General features: G+C 34.0%; 1 protein-coding gene across 2 annotated transcripts in view; it reads left to right on the top strand.

Moving 5' to 3' along the window:
- The window catches only part of LOC111051123 (lon protease homolog, mitochondrial), a 90004-nt gene that overhangs the window by 23158 nt on the left and 54273 nt on the right, over positions 1 to 12573 (top strand). For both annotated transcript variants that reach the window (XM_039435511.1, XM_039435510.1), the window contains exons 6-8: positions 2146 to 2361; positions 4882 to 4970; positions 8012 to 8151. In XM_039435511.1, the coding sequence (XP_039291445.1) occupies positions 2146 to 2361; positions 4882 to 4970; positions 8012 to 8151 (445 nt within the window). The remainder of the gene's footprint in view (positions 1 to 2145; positions 2362 to 4881; positions 4971 to 8011; positions 8152 to 12573) is intronic.

The raw sequence follows: 12573 nt of genomic DNA, 5'->3' as shown, positions 1-12573 counted from the left end.
TATTATTATTATTATTATTATTATTATTATTATTATTATTACATTGATTCATGAAAATAATTGGATGAATTATTAAAAAAAAAAACTGTTTATTGTATTGGAATCCAATACTGCAGTTGTAGAAAAATTTTTGTATGTAATTCCATTAGCGTAGATTGCTGTTCGACATTGAGGGGGACGTACTGGGGGGTCTGAGGGGTGCCCCCAGAAAATATTTTTTTTTGAAAAATAGCTTGATAAAATGGTGATTTTAAAGCATATTTTACTTCAAATCTGTTTTAAATCATCTTATTCGGCAGTGGTAAATTAGGGGGTAAATAAATAAAATTCTGAGTTAGCCCAATAGTTTTAAGTTTTACTAGATAGAAATTATTTACAAAAAAAAAAAACAGCATTAGTTGTATTGTTTGCTTCGATTACCAGCTATAATTTGAATATTCAATAAATTTTTCCGAGGGACACAGCATATACCATAAAATATTGGGGGGGATGCGTCCCCCCAAAATTTGTCCTCGTCAAAATTACCACGCTCCACTACATGTAGCGTGGTAACTGTTTTGACTCGAGCGATAAAGTCGCATTTTACGCTATTAATACATAAATAACTATTGTCGAGTTCAAAGCCCCACAGTTTGAACGCTCATGAAAACTTCATAACGTCAAAAAAACAACAAATTATATGCATTTTTTTCACTTTTTGTGTAGTTGAGAAGTTGATATTGTGGTAATTATTCATATTGAATCAGTTTATCAGAGATTGACAATGGTGTAATAACCGAAACCAGTCTTACTAATTATCAATAAATCAGTGTTTTTTTGACAATTTCTTACACAGAATACAATACAGAATGGAAAATGGGCTAGTATCCTGACGCCAAAATCCGCCATCTTCGAAGAAAGTTCAGTATTGTAACAGTAGCTGATTGGAAGTTCGGATCACTTTACTGATCCGGGTCAATCGGTCTCGTTCACTGCCGCGACCTGTTCAAAAGACTCGGTTAGCGGTAATTTTAATTTCTAACAAGATGGCGCAGTCACGTGACGTGGTCTTGGTGCACCCAAGTCTTGGCGTCTTATAAAATGCATTGTTTGGATTGATACTTTCCATTCTGTATGTATTCTGTGCCTTAGTTGTAGAAACAATAATTATAATTATGTAATTTGAATGTGAAGATTCTTTATTGTTCTAGTAAAATTAGCACGCTTCGCGTGGTAACTATTTTGCTCGAGTAATAAAGTGGAGCATTGCGCTCATAATACTTTAATAGCTATTTCTCACGATTTAATAATGAATTTTTATAATGGACTTACATTTTTTGTTAGTTCATTATGTTTCTTTATAGCCAACAAACGACTTGGCAACAGTGCAAGAGAAGGATAGATTTATATGTTTTGTTTAATGACAGACAAGGATAGCAAACCAATGTTTGATTTTATGACGAGAATCTCCCTATAGTGTCAGCTCGTAACCAATCCTATAGTGAGGTCCACGTTATAATGGCATTGGAGAAAGATAGGTGAACAACGTTGCCGATCCTCTTTCTTGTCAATGTCTTCTATAGACGGTAGCTGATACAGGTTTATTAATGTAATATTAACTGTTCATTCTCGTTCTCGTTTAAAATAATTAATTATATATTTTATAATAATTTCATAATTAAGATGAAATATTTTCTCAATTAATTCTACATTGTTAAAAGACGATCTGGCAGGAGAGCAAAGCGTGAAAGAGATAGCGCTATCCGCTTTGTTGAATGATAGACAAGGATAGCAAAACCATTACTTATCAAACACTGCTATTATAACGTGGACTTCACTATAGATTCCAACATGTAGCCTAGTAATTTATATTATACTAAGGGAATGAACTGGCTTATACACGTAGGGGATAGGAAATCCACGAATGACGCATCATCACGTCTCAACTGATCAACTTGAAATTTTGCATATAGATTCTGAATTCACCGAGGATGGTTACAGGCCTATTTTCAATTCATCAAGGTTTAATTTCTTCAAGTTTTCAGTTTGCCAAGTTTTTAATTGGACACTTGCGGTACTCGGGTTACCTGCTAGTTTTTAATAACTTGTCTTCCAATTCATTTGTACAAAATTTGTAGCAGCCATCGTGATCCATTTCTGTTACAGATTCCAAAACGCCTGATGCTAACATTGAAACTGCTGAAAACAGAGTTTGAGAGGGTGAAATTGCAGCAGAAGATCAGCCAAGAAGTCGAGGAAAAAGTGAAACAGCAGCATCGAAAGTACATTCTGCACGAACAGCTGAAAGCGATCAAAAAGGAGCTAGGTCTCGAGAAGGATGACAAGGATGCCATAGAAGAACGATTCAGGGAGAGACTAAAGGTGGGAATCCCTCCTATAGTGAGGTCCACGTTATGGACATACACGGATTGCGCCCAGTGGTCAAATGGAATTAATACATAGCTCCCTTACACACGTACACTGTTTACGTAGTGACGTCATAACTGCTAGTCACATTATTTGTCCCACTCTCTCTGTCGAAGAGATAACGATACACTTTCCGATAACCATCTGCTTTATAACGACCATTCCTTCCTATTCGACTCTGAAAGTGTTCCATTGATTCATCTCAACTAGTGATGAGTCTTGGAATCATGAATACATTGAAGTTCCAGCTCTGACAGTATGTTGAACCGGGAATCCACCGGTTTGTCATATCATAACACCTTCACCCCGTTAACTTTCCGATAATCAGCACATATTGACTCTTTCAGTCTGTCACCATGAGTGAGAATAAGAACAGTGGTGATATGTTTTCTATGCTGAGTGACGGAGGTTCAAAGTTATTTTTAGTGTTTGAAGGTTTCAAGTTTTTTAAATATATATCTCTATCTATCACCCACATTTTCTTTGTCATTAAAACAAATTCAGAAATGAAAAGTCAAAACATTAGAATACATGATTGAGACGATGTGTTTGCTAGAACCAATTTGACAGAGATCATTCATTTAAGGCTGTGCAAAGGCTAAAATAAACTTTCAACTGGTGATATTTTTCAAAGTTTTTCGATTTGTATATCATCAAGCTATCAAAATGAAAAAGTTTTCTCAGGAAAACATTTTTTTTCCGATCATTACTTTTTGATATATGAGCGCCTAAAGTTTAAATTTTTGGGTCAGAACATTTCAAATACGGTAAGAAATAAATTCATAAGATTTCCAGGATAAATTCTTCATGGTATAGTTGATTGAATAAAACAAAAATTATCTGAAAATATAATTTTTTGAAAAAGTTGAACAATTTACCAAAAATTACGAAAATAACTCAACCAAAAGTTATTTTTGGTCATTTTTGGTAAATTGAATAAATGAACAATTTACCAAAAATTACGAAAATAACTCAACCAAAAGTTATTTTTGGTCATTTTTGGTAAATTGAATAACTTTCTCAAAAATTTATATTTTCAGATAATTTTTGTTTTATTCAATCAACAATACCATGAAGAATTTATCCTGGAAATCTTATGAATTTATTTCTTACCGTATTTGAAATGTTCTGACCCAAAAATTTAAACTTTAGGCGCTCATATATCAAAAAGTAATGATCGAAAAAAATGTTTTCCTGAGAAAACTTTTTCATTTTGATAGCTTGATGATATATACAAATCGAAAAACTTTGAATAATATCACCAGTTGAAAGTTTATGTTTAGCCTTAGCACACCCTTAAGATTTAATTATAATTATAATTAATTTATTGTATAAAATACTATAATCATAATACAATTATGACATTGGAGGAAAAACTAGGCTGAGCCTGTACTATTTCTCTCCAAAAATTTTGATAAAATGTTAATGTTGTCCAAAAGATAAGGTTATGTAATCACACACTGCTTCGTCACTTGATTTTCGGTCCAGGAATAATGATTTAAAATTTTGAATTTTGAAGGTTGATTCTATACTCTAAATGAATCACAGAATGTATCACAATAAATTAAAAACTTTAGAAATATTGCACTTATTTAAAAAATTTTAATACAAAATCAAAAACCTACTCACTATTTGTTATTCACAGCTGTAAGATGACGACAGTATCTTAATGAATGTATAATCATGGTTCTAGCCCAATCAATTAATATCAATTAGAATGGAATTATGCGATAGAAATATGTATCTCATTAACTTGGCTAATATGTTGTAATAATACAGTAGTTTTTTGCTTGAAGCTTCCTTAGGATACTGGAGTGAATTTGAATATCGCTCCTTCAGTCGGGGAACGTAATGTCGGCTGCTAGTGAGAGCGAAATGGCATCACTCGTGATGACGTCACGGACGTTCACTTTGTTACGTTCAATCTGTGAGTGCCCAAACACATTCTGACCGCTGGGCGCAATCTGCAGATTCCCCACGTTATAATGTCAGTGGAGAAAGATAGGACAAAAAAATTGCCGATCTTCTGTCTTGTCAATGCCTTCTATAGACGGTAACTGATGCAGGTTTTTTTAAGTAATGTTAACTGTTCATTCTCGTTTAAAATAATCAATTATATTTTATTAAGCAAGAAATTATATCTTTCAATAATTTCATAATAAATTCTCATAATTAATATGATATATTTTGTTAGTTAATTATTAATTCTACATTGTTGAAAGACGATCTGGCAACAGAGCAAAGCGAGAAAGAGATAGCGCTATCCGCTTTGTTGAATGATCGACAAGGATAGCAATACCATTGCTAATCAAACACTGCCATTATAACGTGGACTTCACTATAGAAAGCTAATTATTATTTCGAATAGTTTTAATCCATTATTATAATTTTACATGCATTTCTCTATTTTATTTCATTTTTTCTTACTTATCTTCAGTATTTACCAATTAACTTATTCGAATTTGTAATTTTCAGGACAAAGATGTGCCCAAGATTGTAATGGAAGTGATTGATGAGGAACTGAAGAAACTGAGTTTTCTTGAAAGTCATTCGTCTGAATTCAAGTGAGCAAATTGATAATTTGATTGTATGGTATGAGGTGTTGTGGTATTCCTCTATAATTGTAAGAATAAGACGTTGATGTTGTCAATACTTCAAGGTGCGCCAGAGAAACTTACTTTTTTGAAAAAAATCCCGTGCGTTGAATTGGTCGTGTAGAGGGGCAGGAGGGGGCGCATCTGGAGGGGAAAGCTCTCAAATTTATCCTCCCTCAAGTAAATAGCCATCATGCTCCGGTGTAGAGAGCAGCGGGCCTTCGCAGTTGAGAGCTTCTTTTCTAATGGTCGATCACCTTGCGCGCCCGATTTTAAATTCCTCCCCACAGACTCGCTCCTGGCCATAATTCGATTCTGTCGTGGATTAACTCATTTCAGGAGTGTGGAAGTGTCGCTAAACCCAGAAATGAACTTCAACGAACCATCAGAACTACAGAAAATATCGAAAGAGTGAGGCAGTCAGTTGTGCGTTCTCCCAGGCGTTTGGCTCGCAAACACGCAGCTGCTATGGAAATTTCTGACTCCACTGTTCGACGAATTTTCCATGAAGACCTTCAACTTCATCCTATAAATTGGCTGTTGTTCAAGAATTGACTGAACGCGATTTTGTTATCCGTCAAAATGCATGTTATATGCTGATTGACAACTTGCCTGAAGACGCGGTCATTTGACAAGGCTCATTTCCACATGCGTTTCCTCAATGCGATTTTTTGTGGGGTTATTTGAGATCCCTGGTTTATGTCGATCGACCACGGACCATAGCACACCTCAAGAACAACATTCGCGACGCCGTTGCCAACATACCGATTGATATACTGGAAAGAGATTTCAAAAATCGACTTTATCAGTGTATGCGCAATGGGGCTCGCCATTGGTCTGATGTAATTTTTAAGACTGCATGGAAAAAATTGAGATATTGTATTGTCATGTAAAAAAAGATTGAAACAATATCTAAACTACTTTTGTTTTTATTGACCCTTCAAATAAGTAAGTTTCTCTGGCGCACTTTACACAGTTCAGTTGGCAATTTATCAGGCTGTCAAATCAAGTTTTCCTACAATATCTAAGATTATTTTTAGCTTTTCAACGGTTTGTTTTGAATTTTATTGCCTGTTTCTCTGCCGTGAATTGTCATTGCCCTATAATTGACAATTTATTCCACAACATTATCGTGACTGGTATCAAAGGGATGGATTTTCAATTGGTCCACTCCATTTTTACATGTGGTAAATCTCAAAAAATGTTTATTTATTCAAACTTATATTGATGATGTTTTGCTGTATTTTTTCATTTGTAAATTATTGCTGAATTGTTTTTTCTCCTGTTAGGGCTGCTCTTGAGTATAAATCTAAGTGGTTTACTCACAACATATTTCAGCTATATTATGCCATTATCAAGTGATTGGAAACATGTTGCATTGAAAACATGTTGGAAACAGCTACATTATCATATAGCTGAAACATGTTGTATGTAAACAATTTTAAAGTACTTAGATTTATATTTTTATTAATATTTTTGCTGAATTGTATGTATTGTCTCAAGGCCCGTCCAGACACACAAGTTTAGCTCCAGTCTTTTGCTCAAGCAAAAGTCGGAGCATGTAAGTCGTTGCGTCTGGACGGTGAAACGGATGGGTCTTCAAGCCCATACTTAAAATGTATCGGCCGGGAATCTTTTTCCATCAAACCGTCCGTCTTTTGCCTATCCACCAAAACCCAAATTGCGTAAAAATGGAGATAGCGAAATTGTGATTTCAGATTCGGATTCAGCGCCCTCAAATTAATAAAATGCCTCGCGAGTACTTGAAAATTAGCAAGTTTGTTTATCGATTTTATAAAACGCCATTTAACCTTTTTTATTTCTTGATTCTGATGATACTCTCAGAATTTCAAGTTGATATTATGATTTACTATCATGATATATTAATCTGTTTAATATGTACTACCTACAAAATTTCAATACATCTGCAATCACTGTGTATAGAGATATGACATGTAAACAAAGCCATCCAGCGATTAACAGTAATATTTTTGTCATTATGTTGTTAAATATAGCATTATCTAGTTGAATCAGCGAAAAAATACGATATAATTATTACTCATCTACCGGATATATGTCAACCGTATACAATTCAGACTCAATGAACCATATCAAGCGACATAAGACGGATGCGTGTGGACGCAATTTTACATCCGTTTTTTGCTTGGACCAAACGATCCGTCTTTTGCTTGAGCAAAAGACTGAAGCTAAACTTGAGCGTTTGGACCGGGCTTAAGAGTAGATCAATAAATAATCATACCCTGTACATCATACTGATCTAATACGTTTGGCTTGGTTTTAAAGTTCAGTGTTATCACTACTATATTCTAATAATAAATGATGCTGTTACCAAAATATATCAACATATAAATTATGATAATATAGTGAATACATTCAGCTTTTGATTCATGTGATAGGCAGCTTGAAAATTCAAAAACCGATCCGTTAAAATTAGCAGTGGACCTATTGTGAGGTCCACGTTATAATGGCAGTGTCTGATTAGAAAATGGTATTGCTATCCCTGTCTATCATTCAACACAGCGGATAGCGCTATCTCTTTCTTGGTTTGCTCTGTTACCAGATAATTATTTAAAAAAATATTTCATCTTGATTATGAAAATTCATGATGAAATTATTGAAAAATATAATTTTCCGCTTAATAAAATATATTTTAAAGGAGAATGAACTGTTAATATTACATCAATAAACCTGTTATCTGTATTGACAAGACAAGATCGGCAACGTTTTTCTCCTATCTTTCTCCACTGCCATTATATCTTGAACCTCACTATATCACAATGTTCTTGATAATTTGAATTTTCATGTTTGTGTTTTTGGATGCAGTTTTGTACAAGGATGGAGTGATAATCCCATCTTCTCATCCATGAGATAGGTAACTTGAAAAAACCTGCACCAATCGAACCATTAACATTAGTTATTACTATTTTTCGGTAATTTATTTATTCAGTAATTCGAATTCTCATCACTGTGTTTGAAATGTTTGGATGCAGTGTGACAAGGAACTACTTGGACTGGTTAACTCTTTTGCCATGGGGTGTTCGGAGTGAGGAGAATCTGGATATATCGCAAGCGGAAATCATACTCAATGAAGATCATTATGGAATGGAGGATGTCAAGAAACGAGTACTAGGTGAGTTGGAATCCACCTAAAATTGCTTCTATTAATGGGCAAGTTTCTTTTCGTCGTTTGTTTCACACCTTAAAGCCTGGTTTTCACTAGTAGAGTTAGTGGTAGATTTCCGTGGGCAAGGACTAACTATCTTGTGAACTGTCCCAAATGAAAAAGTTCATGGTTTTTAATAGAATAGAGTGGTATAGCACCGTGCGATAGTACTTCACCACTTGCCTTCCCCCACCAACTCTACTCACTCTACTCTACCACTACTATGCTAATGAAAACAGTCTCGAGCTAGTAGAGTAGAGTCGTGCTGTAGACGATCAAGTTTAAGAAGTATTGTTATTTATTAAAACTTATTAATTTATTAAAATGTATTAAAAAGTGTTAATTTATTGAAGTGTTAATAAGAGTTTAAGTGATAATTTGTTATAAAGTATTGACATTTTAAGGTTAGTTCTCTTCACTAGACAACACACTTTACCTACTGTTCTTAATTGTAGTGAAATCGTTACTCGATCAAGTAAGTAGAGTAGAGTTAGCTCGGTAGAGTTAGTATGCCAGTTACTCGACCACTAACTCTACTAGTGAAAACCAGGCTTAAGGGCCGGTTTCCGAGCTCGGGATTCAGCTTAGTTCTAGACTTCAAACAGCTGGATTCAGAAAATTGGCTTTCCGAAACGGGGCGTAGTCGCTGTCCACATCCTAAATTAAACTTTGAAAAAACTAGAAAATTGACAAAAATAAAATAAAGAGAAAATAGTGTAAAGTTTCAGCTATTTTGAATTATTTAGGAATGTTTCATTTTGTCAAGGAAAAACGTTTCCAATTATAGAAATGAGAAAATAAAGATTGTCTTAAAAACTGCAACTACGCCCTGTTTCGTAAAGCCAATTCTCTGACTCAAGCTGTTTAAAGTCTAGAACTTAGCTTAATCCCGAGCTTCTAAAGCGGGCCTAAATTTTTCGAGTTGTAAACTTGAAACCAAAAAATTGTACCTCTGAACCAACGTTAGTAGATAGAAGGTTGATCACTCACAGGTGTGAGATTCAAAATGGTGGAGGGAACGCCAGCGTGACGTCACGTGTAGTAAAGAAGTGATGGAGTAACCACACTGAACATACAGCTTATTCATTATAGCTTCAAATACATCGTCATCTAACACCCTTACAATTAAGATAGAACATTGAAATTCTCTGTACTTATAGCGAATGAATCACCGATTCTAATGATGTAGTTTAATACACAAATTTCAAGTTCATTTAAATTGTATGAATAATATAAAGTTGAAAGTTTTTCAAAATTTCAAAAACGTGACATGAAAAAGTTAATAAGCTAGAAAATTATTTTTTTGGGTTAGCAAGTTTTGTTAGCGTGAAAGTTCTAGATAAAAAGACAAATTTAAAATTTAATTTGTTCATTTTTTCTCCAAGACTAACCTTGCCCTAACAATCAGAAAATATCATGCTCTTCAATTCCCTTGAATTTTGTATTCACTTGCATGAATGTACAAACTGAATGTTTTTCTTCTTATTTCTTCGTTCCTCACTAGCAATTTTCAGTCTCTCGTTCATGTAACTAAGTCTAATGAAATTTCTTGTCCGCGCAAATTTTCGTAAGATTCTATCATTCACTTCTGGGAATGTTTTTTCAAAATGTTCAGATATTGTCCAATCACTCGTTTTGTGTTTGAGACAGTATTTCCGTGAATTTTCATAAATATGTCATTCGCTTGTTGAATGATCCTTGAAAATTCATCAGTAGGACATGTTAAACCCCCTCTACTCAAGGCTTCAATCCAATTACTGTTCGAGTACATTGATTCTTTGTACTGGGAATCAGTTTCTTTATGAATTATATATCCTGCAACATATTTCATGGCTTCTTCTTCTTGTGTGTTCAACAAGGTACCTTCATAATTTTCTTCGAAGCTGCAGCTTAAATCTTTGACATCATCGTATCTAGTTTCTTCTTCTGCTTCTCGGGGAGGAATTTTTAGAAGCATTGTACTAGTCAGAAAATTTGACTCGTCTTCTTCTTCATTGCTTCCAGTGGAAATGGAGGGAAGATTTGCTCCAATAATCAAAATGTTTAATCTATTTTTGAATTCCACTGGTGTTGGATGAGAGTATTGGTTTTCAATCCCTCTTATTCTTGAGAAAAAATTCTCCAACACATCTTGATTCAGCTTATGGGTAAGGATGAATTCTAAACCATATGACTTCTGTAGATCATTGAAAAGTCCCTTCATAGATGATATTGTCATCAATATCCCTTTTTGGAATGGCATTAATGATTTTTTACTTCCCATCCTTATTTCAAAAATCAATGCATTCTTGCTCAGTCAACTCAACACCATATGCACTATGCCACGGTTTTCTTCGATCATTCACAAATCTAGAGTTCATCACATCGAAAAACTTATCAACCAATTAAAAAAAATCACTCCATTCAGGATTATCTGGATGTTTCAATTTGAGGAGAGTTGCTGAATGGTGCGAAAATAATTGAACAGCCAAGCTGACCTTCTGTCTCATATTTCCACAAACTTCCAAATGTAAATTCGTCAATTTTGGAGCTAGCTTCAGTTCATCTCTTTCTATGATGCTCTTGATATTCTCTTTCTTCAACACTTGACCTTTGAGAAAATTTATTCCATTATCAAGGAAGTTGTTCCTGATCAATTTCAGAAGATGTGGAACATCATTAAATACCAAAATATGATTAGAGGTGATTGATGGGTGATTGAAGAATGATTTCGCAATTGCCACATTTAATGAATTCCATAGACTTTGGTTCCCTCCGCCCATGTCACTACACCAACAACTTTGAAGTCCGATTTTTGCAGTTCAGAAATAATTTCAAAAAGAATATCTTTTGTCATTTTTTCATCAAATGCATAATATATTATTTGCTTCCATTTCCTACGTAGACCCCTAGCCATCACAACCTGAACTTTTGAGTGTGGTCCAAGAATTTGGTCTTCTCTTTGGTCATACACTACACGTGAATCTATACTCATCTCATCAAAGCTCAAGATAGTCAATTTCTCGAATGTCTCCATAGCTTTCGATTTTGCTGTCATGAATGTGAGAACTTCTTTTTGAAGTCCTGGAAGACATTTAATATTCCTTGTCCACTTTGATAGAGTTGACAATCCTGGTAATGGTAAGTTCATTTTTAATCTTGGAAAGTTGTATGCTCTCCTAGATAAAGAACGAAGTGTTAATGCTGAAACATTATCACTCTCATTCCATTTCAGTCTTTTATTGCTTAGTAGCCTTGCAATTTGACCTTCGGTGAACACTTTTTTCTGGCATTACTTTCATTGTCCTTTGAATATCTTGAATACGTTCGTTTAATTTTAAAAATTTGTTGCTGCAAACTTACAATCTTCTTTTTCCTCGTAGCTGAGTGTTTTCTTACTTTGCTCACCTCCTGTTCTAGATTATTAACTCTAATCTGAAGCAACTGTAACTGTCTTTGCAGTTCATTTTCCTTAATAACTGAATTAATATTATTGTCTACTGGTGGCTCAGTATCAAAGTTAGTGTCTACTAACGTTGGCTCAGTATCACATTCCACATTACAAACTGGTGCATCAACTTCACTGGATGATTGTAATATATCGTTTACCAACTGTTTGCGATGTCTAATGGCCACACGGATGTCACGACTAGAAGTTGTAGATATTGTATTGTCAAATTTCGGTAAGAAGAGCTTTGAAACAGCATCTTTTTTCAGTTTTTTCTTCCTTTGTTGTCCAGTTAATTCCGTTTGTAAATCTCTTTCATAATCATCATTTGAAAAATGGATTGAACATATGAATACATTATTCGCATTGAATTTGTCGAATCTTCTACTAGCTACAATCCATTGTTTTCTTGTTAATGTATCCCTAGAAAACCTGTGATACATTAATAAGCCCCCTGTCTTTTTCTCATAATTTTTACAACTGCACAGCTAGCAGGCATTGCGGAAAAATAACTTATAAAGTGGTCAAGAATAAACTAATTATTCACATAAAATATCAATTAAGGTGTAGTTTGATTTGTATTACAGTCATAATGATGCACACAAAAAGACTACAAACTAATATCTATAACATAAACTATAGCTATATCTATAATAATCAACTAATAACGCACTGCAAACATCGCCTAACACTGCATTGTTCAACACACTAATTTATTAGACTACCAATCATAATAATATAAACACCGATAATAAAACGAAAAAAATAATAAACCGATAAACTGATCCCGATAAATTTGAAGCATTGCATTCACATAAAGTGAGAAGTTTTTAGCTCAAAAATTTCTAGTTTCATTCAAAATTTAGACTTTTTGAATAATTATTTAGTTACTGTTCTAGATTTTTTAATTTCAGATTCTAATGGTATCTATTTGATTCAAAATTTGCTCGTTTATCTGCGTA

The sequence above is a fragment of the Nilaparvata lugens genome, chromosome 9, assembly GCF_014356525.2.
Source record: "Nilaparvata lugens isolate BPH chromosome 9, ASM1435652v1, whole genome shotgun sequence".
Lineage (NCBI taxonomy): Eukaryota > Metazoa > Arthropoda > Insecta > Hemiptera > Delphacidae > Nilaparvata > Nilaparvata lugens.
The sequence above is the reverse complement of the archived record's forward strand: the minus strand, read 5'-3'. Positions and strand labels throughout refer to the sequence as shown.